Raw genomic sequence first — 22,808 nt, forward strand, 5'->3', positions numbered from 1 at the left:
TATTTATTCTTGATAAACTCACACTTATCAACTATTATAATTATTGGGATCAATATAGGAACAAAATAAGATAAAATGAAAGGCTCAGCTGGCAGCTCCTGGATATCATCATCACAAAATTCAAATTCTACGGGTTCATGGTGAGTCATTTATGTCGTCATGTCATCGTCCTCCGAGAGATCTATGTCCGACATAGCTAAATCTGCTTCAATTTCTTGGATTTCGCATTATATTCTGTAAAAAAATAAAAAAATAAGTATATCTAAAATTATAGTATAGCGGACTAAAAGTTTATGTTATTGAAGACCACGGTACTCAGACGAGTACTAATGTAAATGGATGATCGTAGAATATTATTTAGATCCTTAATTGATAAAATATTAGTATTCGTCTCTTGCTAATATACTTAACAATAAGGTTTTATTAAAGTTATTTAATTAAATGATTAGATCACATAAGTAAAATGAGATTACAACTTACTTAGTCGACGGTGGCCCCGCCATGGTTCCGTTTTTTGACGTTTTTTCAATGAACGATTGATTATCCTCAGATGACACTTAAGACAGCTGTCAGTGATGGAATGTTAAATCCATAGATGCAATCCCAAAAAATAATGGCGGTAAATTCAAATATGGTTCAAACACAAAGTATTCGTCCTCGGAGAAGGACCGTGGGCATTTAGTCCAGAAAAAATATATTATAGCTTGGGCAGTAACAACTATACTCGTTTAGTACTCACAGAAGGACCGTGGGCATCAGGAGGTTAAAATGGGTTTTATTTGTAAAAATGGGTTCTAATATTTCAGTTGTAAACTAAGTATACTCATCTTTTATAGGGTTTTTTTCAGTGGGGAAATTGATATTTCAGTGAAGCTCTTACATTTACTGTAACTGCATAATGGGGTGGTAAAAAGAAAATCCATAAATTGATATAAATCGCCCGCTTCTTGTCTTCTCTCCATAGAATGTAATGAATCTCTTTCAAAGAATAATAAAAGAGAGTTGAAATTCAGAGTTAATAAATGAATTGTATACGTAGCGTCAGTAAGAGTAAAATTTCTCGAACGCTAAACGTATTTAAAATTTTATTTAAATAAATTTTTGTTCTAAATCTAAATACGTACTCGTACTTAGAATAGAATAGAATACTACTTTATTGACTAAACAACTTATGTATAAAATTTTGGTGAAATCCCTCAAAAGTTAAGTAACAAAGGAGAGTTAACTTTATTTAAATGTCTTGTCTTCTTGAGTTTTCCACTAAGTCTTTTTTTCTGAGAAATTTCCACATTGCTTTAAGTAGTTTCCGTCCTGTATGTATGTAATTTTATAGATATCGAGATACCTGCCTAACCTAGCCAAAAGCAAAGCTTAGGTAAAGTTCCTTAAAAAGGTGCTTGTTGGTATTCTTTGCGCCTTCCCGCTATCAACCGTCAGCAGTCCATTTTATCCCACTAACAAACTGTGCATCCACTACTCTCTCCCGCCTTCCGTCATTACTCATCATTTGCGGTGCTCATCACGGCGGCCATTCAATTTGTTTATATTTCACGCCACTCCGAGGTGCTCTCGAGATATATGGACCCTAACACCGAAATATGGGGCTTTGCCTATATTTATGGCGGTATTATCTGCAGCAGCCGACGTAATATGCCAGTAATGTAACTTTACAGAGGCGGTAAGGACCGCTCGATTGTCATTTGCTACGCAATTGATGGTTTACAATGCTCAATCTGTATGTTTATTGTGACGGATAAGGATGGGCTCTGATCTCGAGATGTGTAATGATATTTTATAGATTGGAGTTAGCAAATATTGTGAGCATGGTTGTGGTGCTTCGGCTTATGATTATTTACTGTTATATGTACACTTTTGTATGGATAAATAGGTTTGAATTCCAGACACCCTGTATACATCATTAGCGTTATGAGTTATGAGTCGACTTTCGGCTTATTGGAATCTTATCTCATTCTGATTATAGTAAAAAAATATGTTCTTCTTAGCGTGTCGATGATAAACACTAGTAGAGCTGAACTAGGGTTTGTCATCGGGGTAAGAGGAGTAGCCAGATACATAATTTGTCAGTCGCTTACTATCCAGGTTGCACCAGTCATACCTAATAGTATGTACAAAAGCTACAGGCAATGCGTTACTCGAATTGGTACATTTCGTGCACCCTCTTCATATCCCGTTATTTCACGTCCGTATCTCCAAAACCTTCAACTGCTCTCCCCCCCACAGAGGCGCTGGGCAGCGCGGGCAGCACGGCGGGCAGCTCGTGGCCGCCCAGCACGCCGTCGCGATCGCCCACCAGCACGCCCACGGACGAGCCGGCCGATGACGCCTACACGCTGGGCGCGACCGACCACACGCCCTACCAGTGCCAGTTCTGCGACAAGGCGTTCCCGAGGCTGTCGTACTTGAAGAAGCATGAGCAGGTATGTGAAGCGTTTGTTGGTTTAATTTTTGAATTTCATTCACGAGCAATGAAAAGGTTCTAGTGATATATGCAAGTCAATACTAGTCAATAGCATGTGGAACTTTTTTATTGGTCTTGAGTGTATTTTATCAATACTCCCTTGGGAATCTTGGGATGCGCCAATGTGGAAGAGGATAATGTTAAACGAATTTACAGGTTCGCAAAAAAAAATATGTGAGATCCTGTCACACATATATTTTATTTTATTTTATTTCCATAGACATCTAAAGTAAACATAAGATCGTAAAACATTTTATGTACTTATAGGTAATCGCAAATAGTACTTAAAATGCTAAGTAATGAAGTACTTAACTGAATTAACTTAAATAATATCCGAAATTATTTAGTTGAACCAATCATGAACACAGTTTTATTGATATAGGAAGGAAGATTTCGGTTAACATACGTAGGTATCCTTCATCAAGCTTACATAAATTATTCAATTGGTAAACTGAAACCATTGAATTTATTATAAACAATTCTGTGGATTTCAAGCAACAATTTGAGGTAATTTAATGTATTTACGTACTATACGGACGCACATTCTCAGAACAATATTACATTAGATAAGACGCAGGACAGTTAGTTGCTGTAGGTGTTTGTAAATTCGCAGGGCAGTTACACGAGGGAGCAGACTACATTAGCAACTAGTCATCTTAAACGGTCCATCATCAGTAAGGCTAGGAACAGAGGTGACAGGCGACAGTATACTTATTATATGTATAGGTTCATTATCAGTTACAGTATGGTTACAGTGCTCCAAAATTGATAATGCGCATAGAAATCTTTGACAGATCGGTTGTTTTCGATTATGTGACACATGATATTGACTCCTATTTCTTTCGAACAAGGTGCAAAATGCAAGTGTTTTTTTAAGGCTCTTATGATTTAATGATTCTGGTGTGAAGATCTGCATGTGCATTATTAATTTTGGACAAGTGTACCTACGTTTTAAGGCCCGGTACATGGTGACGTGCCGCGCCAATTTTGGGTTTTCAATGCTCTTCACACAGCACACGCAGTGACACGCACACATGTAAGTTTGCACAGTGGGTCATAAACTTTTACTCACCAACTTTATTGACAATTATTTTCAAGTAGTGATTTGAGGGTAAGTATAATTTTTAATTACACTGGTAAGCACCAGGAAAGAGTAGAAATTAATAGGGGTGCCACTTTTCTCCATACTCGGAACCGCGTGTTTTGAAACTATACAAGGCCAGAACGCACCCATAGTGTACTAGCACTGTATAGTTTCAAGTGAAAAAAAAAATTATTTTACTTGAAAATATACACTGTTTGTGCGTACTAATCGCGTATACTTTCAAGTTGGGATTTACTGAATCGTTCTTGAAAATATACATTGCTATTACGCACATTGCTTGATTGGCGTACTTGTCGCATAGAATTTATACCTACATGCTGATTCTGATTTACTTAACTATTTCGGTAAATGTACATGACTACAATTTACTTGTTCTGTTTATTAACTATCTATAGGTATGACACCTATAGATAGTTAATAAATAAAGATTAACAAACTCTAATTTAATTGATATTAACAGCCATTATACTTGCAAGTAAGAATACTAATATCTTATTATTTATATGAATTAAGAGTAATACCTACTACACTCACGAGAAATAAAAAAGTTCCAGTGACGATAGCTCCTGAACCAAAAAGACTACCTTAATGACGCCGCGCCGTCGGCAATATTAAAGTACATTTAACAACACATCAAAATAATAAATAATAATAAATAATAAATATAAATATGTGGGGACATCTCACACACGGCCATCCGACCCCAAGCTAGGCAGAACCTGTGTTATGGGTGTCGGACAGCTGATATATCTACACAAATACATAGATAGATAGATACTAAATATAAATATCAACACCCAAGACCCGAGTACGAATATCTGTCTTTAAACAAATATCTGCCCCAGCCGGGAATCGAACCCGGGACCTTCAGCTCAGCAGTCAGGGTCACTAACCACTACGCCATTCGGTCGTCAAAATATTATTATAACCAACTAAAAACGTAAATTTTGATCAAATTCTAAATGAAATGTTTTTAAAATTGGGGTCATTTGGTGTTGACATTTTGCAACTTGGACTTATTGATTGCTCGTGAGTGTATTAGGTACCCTATAAACCTATTAGAGACATATTTTTCATCAAGTTTTTCATCAAGCCTACCCTGTCTATCTATGGGTATTAAATATAAAACCTACTAGCTGGTAACTAATCACGTATAGTTTCAAGTGCTCCCATTGCCGCTTGGCACTTGAAAATATACACAATTAGTACGCAGTGGTAACGGCTGCAGTATATTTTCAAGCCATAATTTTGGCCCAACTTACTTGAAAATATACGCTATTAGTGCGTAATGGCCTTGCATACTTTCAAGTAAATCATGGCACCATTTTAATTTGAAACTATACGTGAGCAGTCCCACCCTCTGCGTTCTGGCCTTGTATAGTTTCAAAACACGCCTCGGAACCCGATTACCTTTCTAAACAAATGTAGTATTTACTTACTTGTAGAAAGGTAACTACAGGTATTAAAGTGTAGATACTAAGGGTATACTAAGCCGAAAGGGGATGACTCAAGGGGTCATTCTGAACAACTTTTGTTCTACGAATTTGCAAATTCGCGAAAAAAAATATTCGTTTTCCATGGTAAAAAGTCACGTGTCATCAAAGTTTCTATGAAAAAGGTTTTTTTTGTTAATTTTTAAAACTCGTAGAACAAAAGTTCAGAATGAACCCCTGTCTCACTTGTTTTTACCCGACTGCCGAAGGAGGAGTGTAATATTATTCGATTGTATGTATGTATGTTTGTAAGTATATTTTTTGGTAGCCGAATAATATTTTATTTTATTTTTAGGGTTTCGTACCTCAAAAGGAAAAAAGCAACAGTACCCGTATCACGAAAATTCGAGCTAACGAATAGAATCGAATGCGAGTGCGACTATTGTCAACTTGACAGCACTTTCGAACACTTTTTACCTTTCGAATGAGTTTCGAAAAGAATGACCACAGAGTACATAATATTATTCTGACAATGACCTATGGAATGATAGCTGTCAAACTTCCGCAAATCTATACACCGCCATTTTGTTGTTGACAGGTTGACAGCACTTTCGAATAGACTATCGAATAGAATGTGCTGCGTTTTTTCCGGATAGCTCTACAGACCTCTTTGTTGTCCGTCTGTCTGACTGACTGTCTGTCACCGCCCTTTTTCTCAGAAACGGGTAAAGATATCAAGCTGATATTTTGCATAGATATGGGGAGTACCCCAAAAAATATTGGGGTACTCCCTCTCCCATACAAGTAAATTGGGGCTGATATTTTTTCCGGTTATTTTGATGGTGAAGGTAGGGTATCGTTGAACAGGTCTTTTAATATAATAGGTATAAAAAAGGTTAAAATATTATTATTTTGCTTTTACCCTTAAATTTGGGGACCACACCATAGACAAATCCTAAATAAAAAATGATTTCAATAGATGGCGTGTTTTTATGTTGGGTAACTCAGAATAAGAAGTGATGATATCTCAGAATAATAATGGTCAATGGTGCTATTCCGCTGAGCACTGAAACCGGTGGGACACAAGTGAAAAGTGGTCATGGAAATGCACTAGGGTAGACCCTGCTCCTAGAACAAGGCATGAGTTTGTGATTTGTGTGCGAGGGTGGAAACTTTGAATATTTTCTTGTTTTTTTTATTATTGATGCAATATTTTTTATTATTGATGCAATAACATATAGTATTTTTTCTGAGTTACCAACCGAAGTCACCCCGTGACAGGGTGACTAGATAGGTACTTCTGCAAATTACACCATCTATCGTTGGTTTTTTTAGTAACTACTGTCTATAGAAGAAATTCCGTCATTGTCAATTTTACGTTACGAATGAATTTAGTAAACCCAGTAAACCTAACTAATCCAGAGGAAACCAAAAATATCTTTCTGTCTCTCTGAAAAACATACTTAATAGCTCGATGCTTTTAGCTATTAACATCTTTGAAATAAAATTCAGTCACCACCATGTTACTGCCCTCATCAGATCCTCACGAGACCATACCTCAACCAGCACCATGAGACTGTGTTTTTGAATCCTAATCTAATGTTCCTACGTTTTGTCATCACTTAGATCCATTCGCTATATTCCAGCTCCTCATCGGTACTTTACGAGACTGTAATGTCACGCGAGAACATTGCCCACTATCTAATTTAATTTAACACATTGAATTCCGACTACGCAATATTGCGTAGTACGTACCATGTGGTACCTAGTGACATTAGGTACCTTCGGCACTCAATGGGTTAATGTATTGAATATAGTGTAAGAATTATGCTTCCTCAATTTCAAATCAAATTATGTTGGTGTCATAAAAGTTGAAAAAGTGCAATGACAACCAATGTGCAGTGATTTTGTATCTGTACACGAAAAGATCGCGAGCTGTCAGTGCTGCCTAAACCGACGTGACCCTTCTTTGGAGGCCAGCGGCCGACTGAGTCAAACGTTGCTTGTGTTTATGATTTTATAACACATAAAGCCGCCATAGATATTTGTATGAAGATTTGAGGGAAAAAAATTGCTCAAGTTTGTTATTAATTTACACAAAATAGGTGTGTGTTTATTTAAAAACAAGGTATTTAGCGCCTAGTCCAAGCATTTATCTTTATAATTTGATAAGAATCATGTGAATTTTTTTTATAATTACGACACAGTTGTTACAATACGGGAGTATCATTTCCTGGTTTTTCGTGATATTCTGAATTTAATTTACAGTTATCCATAATCATTTACTTAAATTCGAATGATTCAGCACCTAGCTAGACTCTTCGGCTACCTGTGTGATTTTTTTCAAGGCTGTAGAGCATCATTTACTACATAATTCTATGACAATGCCAACCCTCGATTCCCTATTGCAGACCCTTAATAAATCTGCTTATTAACTTTGTATATAACCAATGATAGCGGTAGGAATTAGGATCTACTTATTAACTCTGAAACCATTGATCGCGGTATGGTAGGTTTACTTAAGATTATTTAGGATAATTAAGTGCTTGTTTTTCATGGTTATTCAGTCCGAATTACCTACCTCCGACTTTCCGAGAAAACAACCGCTCTTCTCTCATGTCACGATGGTGCGTAGCCTCTCAGCCTCAGCTGCAGTTATTATAAAGCGGGCGGTGCGTAGATATGCATCTCATGATTCTCATGCAATCTTGGATGCGCACCGGCGGCCATTACTGCGCGCAGAGACAATCCCTATTGTAGCCCTCACACAATGTCTCCTCGGGCAGAACTCTACGGCCAACGCCTAACTGACCACATAACTTCAAATGATCCGATTGTCTTCAAGCTCACAATTCTATTCGATTCTTCATACTCAGACAACAAATATGTGGCATAGGAATGACGAACGATGTAGAGTTACGTCGCTTGTAGAGTTGTCTTCGTAATAGTCCAGTGAGCAGTTTAAGCTTATCAAGCAGTGTTTGCATCTGCGCCGGCCGTACATCTTGGCGGTGCTTTGTGCCGCCGCCCGCTCTCTCCACGTGTTATGATTGCGAAGCACAGATGGGGCGATAGGGTAAATAGAAATGTCACTTTACATGCCGCCGCTGCAGCAGCCCGATCCGTATCAACACGTACGGCTAAAGTGACAAAAGCACCACCTCGTCCGGCAACTCTCGGGGTTTTCGTTAGATAAATAAGATATACGAAAGTCGGTTCATATTATAAGGTTGAAATGGAACTGGTATTAAAGTCGGTGCAGATATGGATCGTGGTGCGGTGACGGAGCCGCGGCCGACAAATGTATCGCGCTCGATCGAGGCCCGTGATCCGAGATCCGCGGCCGGAAATAGCCGCGATAACGACTCCCTACGAGCCTCCGCGAGACGAGCCTTTATCATCTCACCGATGCTTGGGAAAGGTGATCATTAGGAATAAATCAATTCGCAACTCCCCATACTGGGAGCGATAAATCTCACCTGCGGGAAACGCAATATGAATGCTGAACGTCTCGGCGGTACTCGGCGATTTCATTTAAATAAATACTATCTATCAGTAAAAGGTAATCTAGTTTAATTAAATACGCTGATAGCTATTGGGATAGTCGACGAGATGCGTGTAATCTGCGCTCGTAAACCCGTCGCCGCCCCCGCGCGTCACCGCTCCGTCACGCGGCTCCGCAGACTCTTCACAATTAGCTTTATCTCTATACTCACTTTATTGCACTGATAAGGCTGCTCTCCAGTTACTGATTGATTGAAGATTGACTTTGCAAGATTGATGCTCCTAGAATACTAAGCCGGCCTATTAGACATGCAATAAAAGTAATGTAAGATAGCGCAATGTCATACTTCGGCCTGATAGAAATCTTTATTACTTGAAGCACCTTAGCTTGGGCTACCTTTCCGAGGAACTACTACCATGGGAATGAGTTTATTATGTGGGTTAAAGAACAAATTGCCATATGATATGAGTCACCTCTGTCGGACGAACACAATTGTAGCATCAAGTGACCATTATCATTTATTATTAAAATTCCTTTCCTTACTTAAGTGCTGCGCTTATACGACTCAGCAGTTGTTTTTATAAAATTACGCAAGGAGAAAAGGAAACAGTAGCCGCGTGACGACAAAACCGGCAGCGAACGACATTGATATGCATCGCGAATTATAACAGGCGATGGAGCCGGCAGCGGCGGCGCTGCGGTGACCCCGACACCTGCCCGCAGCCACCTCGCAAGTATTACACCGAGAAAGCCGCACTAACTGCCCGCTGCCCATTTCCCTGCCTTTATTGACAATCACAACCGCTCCAAAGCCTCCGAAACTAGTTTTAAAAATTACTTTTACGAGGAAAAGTGTTCAACGTTATGATTGTGGGGATTCTCTCACGGAACTAACGTCTCGGATGTTATGAAACGTGATGTTATTCGCGTGTCTCCGGTCCATAAGCGGGCCGCCCCGGGAGCGCCGGCGCGCGGGGCCGCAGCACCCAGGGGCGGCGCGGGCCCCCGCCGCGAGCCCGGGCTTATTGAATCCCTGCACGGACCCCGCCGATGACAGACTCAATATTTTGCACGATATGCCGCAAACATCACGCAGCAATAAGGCGAGTCGTTAATCTGTGTTTCAGTTCTCAGTGGGGTTCGCCCGAGAGTTATGAGCTCTTTGAACTGGGCTCTAACTCGGTCCTAGAATATTTACCGTATAAACAAGGCCTGTGAGGTATTTTTTGAAGCTAATAGGTTCTTATTTAATATTTTAACTTCACAATAATTATGATTTTTCCATATTACCTAATAAAATATTCCCACTCCTTACCGTTTCCGTGCGTCATTATAAAAATGAATCTTCTGTCCGGGAATCGACGGCAGTGATGCGTGGGCGCGCGTCCCGGGCGCAGACGTTCCGCCCCGGAGTTATTGCAGGCCCGCGATCCGATTTATTAATACTGTCCGGAGACGATTGCTCCAATTAAGAGGGCAGAGTAAACATGCTCGGGATATGTTTATGAACTCCGAGCCACTACACGGACAGCTTACATGCGTCATTCGCCTCTAATCACAACCATCTTACGTCTATTCCTACAATGGTCCCGAAGCAGTTTCGAGAATAAAGTTTAGTTTATGTTAACAAGCATACAGTCACTACTAGTCCACCGATGTCGAAGATTTTGCAACATATGTTTATGTTTTCGTGAAGATTGACTCAAATTTCTGATTACTGAATATACTGTAGGTAGATGTTGGCTAGTAAAAAATGCTTTTAGCACTTGATTGTAGTATCTATCACCTACCTATATTATTGCTTTAAAATACTTAATGCCTGCACTGTCAAGTAGGAGACTATACAAAGTATGTAAAATTTCTTATGACAAAATAAACTTGAATCTTGGAGAAATATTCCCGATGCTTTAGTTAGAACAAAGAGTTTTTTCAATAAGTTACGGTTCCAAGAGCGTAGCTATGAGTGTGTGTGTGAATGTAGGCAGCCGTGGACATTGAGGAGCAGAAGTTACAACAAAAGCGTGCTCAAACACCAGACAATACGTAATTTTCAGCCGAACAAAGCTGTCGCTAAAATTTGTGAATAACAACTAGTTATAAAGGAGGCGAGCGCTCTATTTGTTTTTCATTTTCGTGACTGTTTTTATGACTAAGAACGTACACGAGTCAATCACTCAGGAGTGATTAGCATTATAGTTGATTAGTGCCGTTGAGGTGGCAATTAGAGAACCGTGAACTGAGTGACATTTTGGTTGGTATTGTGGCGTCCGGTCCCTCGGCCGGGGCGAAGGCCGGCGCATTGTCTCAGCAGCAGCTCCTCCACATTAGCATCCTCATTGTGATCCTCAACCACTAATAGACACTTCATTTTTTCCACACCTCTTGTGCCTTACACTAATGAGGAGCGGGCGTCATGTAATTATGCCAGTTTTAAAGCTTAGCGTTTGACGAACAAAAAGTTGAAGATATTGAATTTCAGCCTCTTGCGTAGTTAGTGAATTGTAAAATGTAGGATTAAGGGAAACAAAGGATGGTTAAGTATACTTGGTATATAATCATATAATTCTAATTTGTGAGAGAATAAAAACTGATACACGTGAAAGAGATAATTTAGCAATTTACTGATCATGTCCCCTCACAAATATTGCGGTATCCAACTAATGTGAGTGTAGAACATCGTGGGACACTGTCTTGGCGCATGCGTGGCGTCGTGATGCTTCGATGGCTGGTTGAATTAAATACTCGTTAGGCAACCACGAGCCTGGCCCATTGCCCACATAAACACCTCTTGTCACATCTAACTAATGTTATTTGGACTTAACAAACGGGAAAATATGGTGTTTCGTGCCAAATTATTGTCTATTTTTTTACCGAAGTAAGTGTACTTCATATACTTAATTGGATTAGAAATTTATATTGTGCCCGAGCCTACGATATTATTTTACATAAAAGCATCTAGTCTGGTTTCATCACAATCTGTCCAGCAATCAGCAATCTCAGAGACTCCGTACATTTTATTGTAATTATTTGACTGTGGTCTGCGCCCGCGCCGGTATGCCACCAATTCGATGGAGAAAAGCGTAATGACTCGGACAATTATGAAATCGATCATGTGAATCAACTCCCCGCTGATTCTGATTCTGTGCTAAATCGATTATTTTGTTTAACGGTAACAGATTCCTTTAAAGCAATAAATCTTAGAACACTTGGACTGGATAGCAAGCGAATGAGAGCGGTGTTTTAAGATATTTGAAGAGACATTTGAAGTTTTAAAATTCAATTTTTGTAGTTGTTGCTCCCCAACGCGGGGAGCCGACGAGGGTCTGTTCTTGAGTTTTTAATGGAAATCCTAACTTTGATTCGGCATAAACAGTTCAGCCGTTTGTTATGCCGTATGAGTTAATTAACTATTGTCATGGTGTTCCCTTCAAATCTTATCAATAGAGCAATTATTATAATAGTAGCTATGTAGGTACAGATCGGACCGATAGACAGACAGTACCGAATAGGTCCGGAGACTGTCGAATGCGGAAGCGATGTTGATATCGATATCGGAACGAATCAATCTATCGACTGGCCGCACCGCACCGCTCACAGTAGATATCTCATTCCCGTGTCACGACCAGCCACCGTCAGTTTTTTATCTTATTGATACAGAATGGTCAGTATGCCCGCTCTGGGTGAGACATGCTCAGGGCCCGGTAGCATGCCTTTGTCCCCTCCAGTTCTCACGGTACTTTTTCTGATGACTGATATGATACGGCAAAGTCCTCGGTAACGTTTCTATTACGTACCACGTTTTACTCTTGTACTCTTGTACAAGAGTAAAACGATTACTTGCAGGTAATACGTGTACAATTTTAAAGATTAATCGAGTGGTTTGATTTGATATTGTAGTCACGATGACCATGAATTATGACATTACAACGAGCTTATTACGAGGCTCATCTGAGGTATTTAATTGAATTAACACCAATGATCGTCCTCTGCTGGACATAGACCTCACCCAAGGAACGCCACAACATTCTTTTTGGCCTTTTTCCTTATCATGATCAAACATTATTATTTGAATTTAAATTAGGTACTGTGCACTATTTTCATCGTATCTATGTGTGAATGGATTTATTGCATTTTTTTCAATTTTTCAGCTAGGAACTCAGCTCTTATAAATTCATCGATTGGCTTTTTCATTACCTAGTTGTAAATTAGTTGTAACTTAAAATTCTGATGCTCCTGTCCTTCCAGATTCTTTTTATGCCACTTTTACTCCATCCACATACAATTTTTCTCAATAATCTTTTTAAAGCCTTTGGTCCCCGCTGAGGGACGTCCGGATGGATATAGGTACAGTCATTAACTATAACTTTTATTCTTCCACCAGACGCACTCGGACCAGATGCCGTTCCGCTGTTCGTTCTGCTCGCGCCTGTTCAAGCACAAGCGCTCGCGCGACCGGCACGTGAAGCTGCACACCGGCGACCGCAAGTACCGCTGCGCGCACTGCGAGGCCGCCTTCTCACGCAGGTCAGTCCAGCGGCCGTACCGCCACCGAGATTAGACCAGTGGTGTTACCACCACCAAACATTAGCAATACTCCTCTGTCAGGTCCAAATTATGCCAATATTGCGCAAGTTCTGCTGCGCGAACTGCGAGGCCGCCTTCTTGCGCAGGTCAGTGCAGCGGCCGTACCGCCACCGAGATTAGACCAGTGGGGTTACCACCACCAAACATTAGCAATACTCCTCTGTCAGGTCCAAATTATGCCAATATTACGCAAGTTCTGCTGCGCGAACTGCGAGGCCGCCTTCTTGCGCAGGTCAGTGCAGCGGCCGTACCGCCACCGAGATTAGACCAGTGGGGTTACCACCACCAAACATTAGCAATACTCCTCTGTCAGGTCCAAATTATGCCAATATTACGCAAGTTCCGCTGCGCGCATTGTGAGCAGGTTAGTCCAGGATTTCCCTTCAAACTATGTGCACTTTGGTGGGCACGACGTAATCCTTGATGCAGGTAACTGCTGGCTGCGTGTAGTGAGTGTAATACAGTATACAAATAGGACCTTTAGCGAAAGGTGCAAAATAGGAAGAGCAGGAGTTGGAGTCCATTCCACCCTGAATTTGCTACGGGCTGTTGATTATGATTGTGCTAATGAAGTTTTGAAACCATCTATTCTTTGAGGTTGCTCAGTGTTTATTTGGTAAATGTAAGTGTAAGTATAAAAGGTATGTGAGCAATGCGTAGTTGACACACTTTCTAAACAATAGATACCTCTTCTACTAAGATAATTATTGATCCCCAAATGCGTAGAGCCTCATCATTTGTCATATTAACCAATTAGCTTGTTAAAGAAATCTTTTTAACCATAAGTACAGTGATACGTTATCCAACACCAAATAAGTGTCCATTAGGATACGTTGCTTTCGAGTACGTAATTTATTCACTAGTATTTGAAAGGCTTAGGCGTGAGTGAATTGAAACATTTGAAACTTAGCGAGGTGCGTGTGCGCAGGCCCGTCGGTGACAATGGTGGAGAGGAAGATTGATGGCGGCCGCCCCATCACTCACGCGCACAAAGCCTCGGCCGGGCCCGCGGGCCGGCGAAGACACGTCACCTTTTTCGTCACCTTGCCGCGGTCACGAGACTAATTCCACGCAATTTGTCGGCCCAACGAGCCGCCGACCAGTGAAAAGAGATGATGCGTTGACAAATGGCGTCGAGGGTCTCACAAAAATGAAATAATGGCCCGTACCTAACCCGGCACGGCGAGCCAGCCATTAGTGGAGGTGTTTGGGCGAACGGCTCTATTCTGTAGTTCGCGTGAAAAGCCCCTTTGTTAGTTCTGTTTGGTCCGGGCTTTATGTGGGCACTTATGTCGCGTATGACAAATTGTCGTCTGGCCTTATAAAGAGATTTATTCAAATCGTTTTATTTTTAAATTCTTACGCAGATCAAAACTAATGACATGACTTATTTAATATTCTAAAGAAGTTGTTCAGGCATCCGTGGTAATCCGTACACTGGCTAAGTGCGTACACATTCTATGCGTTACCATGCTTATTCTAACTTAATTTTATCGAGTCACCACGCTTATTCGAACTTAACTTTATTCTTCTTTTCTCTTCTTCAGCGACCACCTAAAGATCCACATGAAGACGCACGACAACCAGAAGCCGTTCCAGTGCACGGTGTGCAACCGCGGCTACAACACGGCGGCGGCGCTGACGTCGCACATGCAGGGGCACAAGGGGCCCGAGCGCCGCCGCCTGCGCTGCCTGCGCTGCCCTGACGCCTTCCGCCGACCGGATCTGCTGCAGGTCAGTGCTAATGCTAGGATAGGGTAAAAAAGCATAGGACTACAAAGGTCTTGCCGTATTTGAACTGATGGGTTTGATGTACGTACCTATACCCGAATGAAATATGAAGTTAGAATCAATCAAGGTTTTTTGAGCCGGATTGCAAATGACCTCTGTAACCTCAAGTGGCATAAGTAACATCTATATTTCTCCTACTATACTACCTACTGCTGATTAAGGTCCACGGCTGTCTATGGGGCTTCGCCCAACTACGCTTGCCCTTTTGTGATCCATTGGGGAATTGACATAAAGGATTTGATGTCGCCAGCACATATTAAGTAAATAGCGTGTTTCCTTTCTCTCCAGGCGCACATGCTGGCAGCGCACGGGGCCGACGCGCCGCCTACACCGCCGCGGCGCGTCTCCTCCCAGCCGCCGGCGGCGCTGCTGGCCTGCATGTACTGCACGCGAGACACCTTCACCTCCATGGACCAGCTGCAGCTCCACGTGCGAGCCGTGCACGCCGCACTGCTGAACGGAGACGCTGAACTACCCACGGATCTCAGCCGACGGGCAGTAGAAGAGGCAACACCGCCGAAGCGCCCAAGAACAGAATCTGGAGCCGGGACGCCAGCTGCGCTGTCGCCGAGCACTTTGCTGTGTAATCAATGCGATGCTGCTCTACCCGACTTTGAAGCTTTCCGTGTGCATTTAAAAGGGCATCTCGAGGAGGGTGGCGTTGAGTCACGTGGGTCGCCGGCGCCGTGCCCGCACTGCGGCGCCACATTCGCGGAGGCGGCGGCGGCGGAGCGGCACCTCGCGGCGCACTACCTAGCGGCCTCGGTGGAATACTCGTGCCACGCGTGCGCTCGCGCCTTCCCCTCGCCCGACGACCTGCAGCGGCACCTGCTGGACCTGCACGCCGCACATCTCTACCGCTGCGAGCTCTGCAAGGAGGTCTTCGACTCTAAAGTCGCTATTCAGGTGAGAACGTACTTCTACGCGAGTACACAACCATCCGACCCCAAAAGAAGGCAGAGCCTGCAGTATGGGTATCGGACAGTTGATATATCTACACAAATACATAGGTAGATATACATATTGAATATTGAATATCAACACCCAAGACCCGAGTACAAATATCTGTCTTCAACCAAATATCTGCCCCAGCCGGGAATCGAACCCGGGACCTTCGGCATAGCAGTCAGAGTCACTAACCACACACACCATTCGACCGTCTCCTAGCTGGCATCTTCACCAACTGCAGGATAGTTTTCCTAACAAAGTTTTTCATCCTTAGGTGCACTTCGCGGTGGCGCACAGCGGCGAGAGCAAGGTGTGGGTGTGCCGCGCGTGCACGCCGGCCCCCCCCCTGCACTCCGCGGCGGCGGGCGCAGCACACGTGCGCGCGCAGCACGCGGCCCGGCGCTGCGCGTGCGGCGCCGTGCTGGCCGGCGAGCGGGCCCTGCGGGAACACGCCGCCGCGCACGCCGCCTACCGCTGCCCCGCGCCCGCCTGCCTCGAGGCCTTCTCCGTGCAGTACCTGCTGGAGAGACATATGCAGGCCGCGCACGCCGAGCCGCTGGTGAGTGCTGTTACTGTTACCTATGTAGTCAATTGCTCCATGAATACCTGATGTCAGGCGTCTGACTGACGGTATAGTGCCTGTAGAGTTATGGCCTTAGTGGCTCTTTAGGACACTATCAATACCTTTATCAAGTAGCTTTTCCAAAATGAGCTGTTGCTATGTAGTTGTCACAGTATTATTAGCTTTTGAAATTGTTATATTTTATTAAATATAAAAAAAACCCAGCATAACATTCACAAAACTAATAAAACCACCACCAACTTCCAGCCCCAAAACGGCGACGCGCGCAAGCCCTCCAACAACAACAACACGGGCTCCGGCGAGGAGTGCTTACCGTGCGGCGCGCCCGAGGAGCGGCGGCGCAAGAACGGGGCGGTAGCACTGACGTGCGCCTACTGCGGGGAGCGCGCGCGCACGCGGCCCGAGCTCGAGGCGCACACGCGCACGCACGCGGGCACTGCGCCCGCGAGACACAAGTGCCTCATCTGCGACGAGGTGCTGCCCTCCGCCGCCGTGCTGGCCGAGCACAAGCTCACGCACTGCAAGGTACGACTTGGAATCAAATGTTGACGGGATTTAGACCCCAACTCATTGTGTCACCTACATTATAATGAAACAGCTTAACTTATGTGAAAGTAACCGTATTAAATTTTGCAGGTGATAGCGGGCGACACGTGCGCCCGGTGCCGCGCGCGGCTGACGTCCGAGGAGTCGTTCCTGTCGCACATGGCGCGGCACCACCCGGCCCTGCCCGCGCCCTGCGTGGTGTGCCGGCAGACGCTGGCCAGCGAGGCGGAGGCGCGGCTGCACGCGCGCTTCCACCTGCGCGGGGCCGACCAGCGGCGGTGCGCGCTGTGCGGGGCCGCGGCGGGGGGCGCGGGGGGCGCGGGGGACGCGCGCGTGTGCGACGCGTGCTACAGCCGCCACGCCGCCCCCCCCGCCGCGCCCGCCGCCGCCCCCGCGCCGCACGACTGCCGCCTGTGCCGCCGCTCCCTGCCCTCCCCCGCCCGCCTGCAGGCGCACCTCATCGAGCACACGTTCGCGGGCTGCGGCGCCTTCACGTGCTACCTGTGCTCGGCCGTGTTCACGCACGCGGCGGGGCTGCAGCGGCACCTGCCCGAGCACGCCGCCGCGCCGCGCCCCTACGACTGCTCGCGCTGCGACCTCAAGTTCTTCTTCCGCGCCGAGCTCGACAACCACGCCTTCGTGCACCTCGAGGAGGCGGAGGTGGCGCAGAGGGCCTTCTACGAGGCGTACGCGCGGGGCGCGGCCTGGGCGCTAGGCGCGGGGGGCGCGGGGGTCGCGGGGGAGCCCGAGCCCGCGCCGCCCGTCAAGAGCGAGCCCGAGGTCAAGGAGGAGCGCAACACGGACGAGTACATCGAGGTGTCGTCGCCTCCCCCCGCGCCCGCCCCGCCCTCCCCGCCGCCCAGCATCAAGCAGGAGCGCGCGGAGGACTGAGCCGCCCTGCACTAGCTAACACTATCGTCCGACAAGCGGGAATCCCGCGATGCAATACTAGATTACGTCCCAGCAATTCGAATATACATTTAGTTAATTACTTTACATCATATCGTTAAAGTTTTGCGTTTAGAACGCTATATTTTCTGTATAGATCGTATCGTTTATGTTGGTGTTTAGGAATAGTATGTTTTATATAACATTGATACGCGTATATGTATAAAATTGTTAAGTTAATAAATTATGAAGCTTCTCTAAAACATATTCTTTATTCAATAAATACACCTCACGTCACACACTATAACATACGGCACGACAAGCGCTCCATTTTTCTCACTCACACTGTAACCTACTATGCTGCCGTGGCTTGTTGCTGCTGGATCCAGGGCAGCAGCGCGGGCACGCTGACGTAGACGCCGGGCACGGTGGCGGCGGCGCAGCCCAGCCCCCACGCCACCAGCCCCGCCACCGTCCACTGCCCGTTCACCTCGCACACGAGACCGGACCCGCCGTCACCCTGGAACAACATAGGAAATATGAAACTATCGATAGCTTTATACAACCAGTAGGGCGATCACAAGTGCGGTCGACTCAAGTCGCTAGCGTAATTTGATAGAAATTTGTATGAAATCTTGATCAGAGCCCCTGACGGTAACGTTAGAAAGTAATAAAACGCATATAAGTACATAATAAATTCTAGAGACTTTAATTCCTACCGAATTTATATCGACTTAAGTCGACAACACTGGTGATCGTGCTACTGGGTGAATTAATTTGGCACTATTTCACGTAACTATATGTAATGTATAGTAGCTAGGGCTTGATCCCCGGTTCTTGTCGGACAGATAGATCTTGATAAACTTTCATTCGTATTTTTTTCTTCGATCAATAAAGACCCAAATGGTTAACGTTTCACCACGGTGACAAATACTACAGCTGGACTGATGTGCTACGAAGCATAAACTCCTTACCGTACAAGAGTCCTTATTCATCTCCCCGCCCGCACAGATGAACGTATTAGTGTCCAGCACGAAGCTAGCCCCGAGCCGCGCGGCGCGCAGCTGGTTCTGGCAGGAGTTGGAGTCCACCACCGGCACGTCCACCTCCTTTAGGATCTGTTGGTAGACCCCCTGGTTGAACGCGTTCTTGCCCCATCCGGTCACGTAGCATCTGCGAGAAATATATTCATCATCACGACCCATCACGTCGTCGCCAGTGTCTCCATCCAATGAAGGAATAATAAGTATTATTTTCACTTAATTACCTACTATTTAATCAGGGAACCTATAATACTTTAAAAAACTGAAAGATTTACTCCAGATTCCATATAAATCGAAAATATACTTACTTAACAACTTTTCGTAATAAATTGGAAATGATATATTTTTTTAGAAGCATTATCCTGTGATTACATCATACCTATGTATATATCCAAGCTTTTCTTTAGAAACTTTACTCGATATTTAGTATTTATTTATCTCGATATTTAAAATACAAATTTTTCACTACAACACTCATCAAATTAACAAAAGAACAGCCACCAACTAACCTTTGTCCAGTAAACGAAGTAGCAGACGATGCGGGCAGACAAGCCCTATTAATACTGGGCACGGAGCCAGCAGCCGGCGTGAAAGGCACCGGAGTGGACAGTCTCAGCACCGCCAGGTCGTACTGCAGGGTCGCCGAGTTGAACGACGGGTGCTGGAACACTCTTCGGATAGTGTACTCCTTGAATGGTATTGGTTCGTAGGTGGCTGATGCGTCCCATTCTCCTAGTCGGACTTTTAGGTTCGGGGTTGTGCCTGCCACTCTGTGGATAAATGGTATCTATAAATATATGATAAGTATCGTATGTATTTTATAGGTACAGTCAACAAAAGAGATACTTACCTAAGTCTAAGTAATAAGTCGCAGAGTCACAGATGAAACATGGATGAATCATCTATGTTTCGATGATCTCTTTTGTTGTCTACAAGTTAGTAAATAAGTACTTACATGTATGCCGATATGCGGTGGATGACTGTGAGTACGTTGTACTGGTCTATGAGCACGCCGCCGGCAACATAGTCATTTGTATTGGTAATGATGATTGCCTGAAAATACCACGAAAGATTGCATCAGTAGGTGCCTGTAGGTGGCTGAAGTGACGTGTTCTTATTTAAAACTTTTCTGTACATTGTATGTGCCTTTTGTATAAAAAAACATAATGATGATCACAAAATCACAAATGACCATGCAAATGACTGTTGCCTTTTTAATTTTACTACGTAGGCACAAAATCACATCACTAAAATTTTGTTCACATTATTTATTTATTTATAAACACTTTATTGTACATTATAAAGTTACAATTAATAAACGGTGAAGAACATTAAAACAAAACTAACAATGTACAAAGGCGGGCTTATTGCCAAAAAGCAATTTCTTCCAGCCAACCCTTGTTAGGTTGGGAGAAGAGGACATTAACGCTTTCAATCAATTAATATATCATTATCAACATTTAACAAGGACAACACACCAAACCAAATCTGCTCTTTCATCAAGATCTAAATAAACAGTAACATACCATCCAGGGATACTCCCCGAAGCCGGCCTGCCCCGGGCCGGCGGCGGCGGTGGCGGGCACGGCCTGGCGCGTGCCACACGCCACGGTGGGCGCGGGCGCGGGCGCAGGGGCGGGCGTCGTGCAGCAGTACACCTGCCCCTGCGGACAAGGCCCGCTGTTGCCCTGGCGAACACACCACCGTCAGTATAAGTATATTCTACGGATTTCTGATGATAAAATGACATTCACTCACACACATGTATTGTTAACAAACTGTTTGATACTGCTTTAAAATAAAATAAATTCACAGACTGATAAGTCTGACAAAAAACTTACAGGTGTTACAATCCTGAAGTCTATCATGCCAGCGCCGTAGTTGGTGTTGGTAGGGCAGGTACCGGTGGGCACGCACGTGCACCCCGCCTGCCGCCGCTGCCTCCCCCCGGCCCGGGTGCCGTTGGTGGCGCCCCTCATCAGCAGCCTCGCACTACGCTTCTCTCTAGGGAATTTAACGGCAGAGTCTTGTGCGCTGTACGCCACGAGCGGCAGCGCCGAGGGCGGCGGCGTCCCCTGGCGAGGGTCTATCGAGATGCCTGTGACGGGTTGTTCAGGATTAGCAACACACACTTGAGTAGGGTCGTTACATATAAGGATGATGTTAGGTCCACCTGCGGTGGGTGCGGGGTTAGTGGCCGCCGGTGCGGTGGTGGCGGGCGGCGGGGTCGCCGTGACGGGGGTGTTAGTGGTAGGCGCACCGGTGGTCGCAGGCGGCGGTGGCTGCGTAGTCGGCGGCGGCGGCTGGGTTGTGGGGGGCGGCGGCGGCACGGTCGTGGCTGGCGCCGCGGTGGTGGTCGGCGGAGGAGCCGTGGTTGTCGGCGGAGGTGCCGTGGTGGGCGGGTTAGTCACAGGCGGCGGGGGGGCCGGCGTCGTGTTACCAGGAGGTTTTGGAGTGGTCGTGGTAGTGGGAGCGGCGGTGGCGGCGGTGACCGTGACGACCGTGGCGGCGGTGGCCACCGTGACGGGTTGCAGGATGGGCGTGGGCAGGCCCACCACGATCACGTTGGGCGGCGCGGGGTTGGCGGGCAACACGCCCAGGCAAGCCGTTATGAGCCACAAGCACATCGTAACCTGATATATTAGACCTCAGTGGCTGACCGCGGCTGCTCTGAGGGCCGCTCTGACCCAACTGTTGGTTTTAAAACGATCATCGATGATGAGCGAGCATTAAATCCGTCCTCAATACGGCAAATGGCGGTATTTCCCTAACAGCTCAGCCTTCATGCTGTAATGCACATTATGGCGACAAATTGGAGCAATCACCATATTGTTGGTATCTAATGTGTCGTAATCTGATGCAACTTTAAACATTGTCTTTTCACACCTCTAGGAAGTACTTTACTGGGTTAGTGATTATTCGATCAGGTAGCGATTGCGTCTGCATCATTGTAATATAAGCTATGACGTGTGCTGGTGTTATCGCGTTGTGCTAGGACAATTTTCAGGAATTTTGATTGTGTCTTGTTTACTAGAAGAGCCATAAGATTAGTTAATTGAAGTAATCTGAGTGAAGTTAACATAATTTTGCTGATACTCAAATAAACCCATGGAAGTAATAAGTACTTACGTAGGTAAGTACTTATTATTACTTCCATGAATAAACCACACACCAAATTATAATGTTATAGAATACCAAGTGATAATGGGTGTTTGGAATAGTTTGGATATTTAATGGCCAGTTACATTCCGCTGCGTATGCACAATGGTAGTCGAAATTATAGATGTTTTTACCATTCTAAATGACTGTTTTTGGTGGTAATTGCAATCGTTAAATTAACAATGTGTTAAGTACGTAAAAATAGGGTTTTTAAAATAAAAATGCGTGACTGAAAGGGTCAAGTTGAAAAATAAGCTAAGGACTTTGTATGAGTAGGTACATACTTACCCCATTGTTATCCCCCCATACTTACCCCATTCAAAACTGTACATAGTGTTCGTCATCGCCCTTGTGTGCAGTGGCAGAGGGTGATGGCATGATGGTATAACGTAGTATCAGAAAATTTACTGTCGAAGCGCGCAATTGGCAAGTGTTCTACCAGACACCAATAAACCTTGTGCCACTGCGTAAACTTCAAGTGATTTTGGCCCACAGTTATGCATTGGCCCATGTTACGTGTTACCCATGTAGGTACTTTACTTTCTTACTTCATACACAAACATGATTCACGTGCAGATTTTTCGGTAACTGCAAAACTGCCATCTAAACCACAGTGTACACAGTTGGTAGTAAACTCATCTACCAAGGCACGAGGAAGTTCGTCCCACACCGGCTCGGCCTGGCAGATGGCGCTGGCAGTAGTTCCCGGCGCGGCCGCGCGGCGCTGCCGTCGCGCTCTCTCCG

General features: G+C 44.8%; 2 protein-coding genes and 1 long non-coding RNA gene across 5 annotated transcripts in view; 1 reads left to right on the forward strand and 2 right to left on the reverse strand.

The window, feature by feature from the left end:
* The window catches only part of LOC105385666 (zinc finger protein 423 homolog), a 48,317-nt gene extending 30,194 nt beyond the window's left edge, over window positions 1–18,123 (forward strand). For both annotated transcript variants that reach the window (XM_048633136.1, XM_038112894.2), the window contains 7 exons: window positions 2,242–2,438; window positions 12,904–13,046; window positions 14,654–14,840; window positions 15,186–15,803; window positions 16,120–16,404; window positions 16,675–16,953; window positions 17,065–18,123. In XM_048633136.1, the coding sequence (XP_048489093.1) occupies window positions 2,242–2,438; window positions 12,904–13,046; window positions 14,654–14,840; window positions 15,186–15,803; window positions 16,120–16,404; window positions 16,675–16,953; window positions 17,065–17,865 (2,510 nt within the window). In that variant the 3' untranslated portion in view covers window positions 17,866–18,123. The remainder of the gene's footprint in view (window positions 1–2,241; window positions 2,439–12,903; window positions 13,047–14,653; window positions 14,841–15,185; window positions 15,804–16,119; window positions 16,405–16,674; window positions 16,954–17,064) is intronic.
* Window positions 157–767, reverse strand: LOC125491362. The gene is made up of 2 exons (XR_007268271.1): window positions 481–767; window positions 157–234 (listed from the first exon to the last, which is right to left on the reverse strand). It is a non-coding gene; the product is annotated as an uncharacterized LOC125491362 (long non-coding RNA).
* Window positions 18,124–18,125: 2 nt separating the features above from the next.
* LOC105385675 (phenoloxidase-activating factor 2) lies at window positions 18,126–21,784 on the reverse strand. Of its 2 annotated transcripts, XM_048633139.1 has the most exons (7): window positions 21,346–21,784; window positions 20,747–21,003; window positions 20,432–20,593; window positions 19,861–19,958; window positions 19,415–19,675; window positions 18,837–19,035; window positions 18,126–18,382 (listed from the first exon to the last, which is right to left on the reverse strand). In XM_048633139.1, the coding sequence occupies exons 1-7, from the start codon at window positions 21,530–21,532 to the stop codon at window positions 18,218–18,220; spliced, it is 1,329 nt and encodes a 442-aa protein (XP_048489096.1). In that variant the 5' UTR covers window positions 21,533–21,784; the 3' UTR covers window positions 18,126–18,217. The 2 variants fall into 2 exon arrangements, with proteins under 2 accessions (XP_048489096.1, XP_048489095.1); XM_048633138.1 differs by having other exon boundaries at window positions 20,747–21,784.
* Between the last annotated feature and the right edge of the window lie 1,024 nt (window positions 21,785–22,808).

This window comes from Plutella xylostella, chromosome 5, assembly GCF_932276165.1.
Source record: "Plutella xylostella chromosome 5, ilPluXylo3.1, whole genome shotgun sequence".
In the NCBI taxonomy this organism is placed as follows: Eukaryota; Metazoa; Arthropoda; class Insecta; order Lepidoptera; family Plutellidae; genus Plutella; species Plutella xylostella.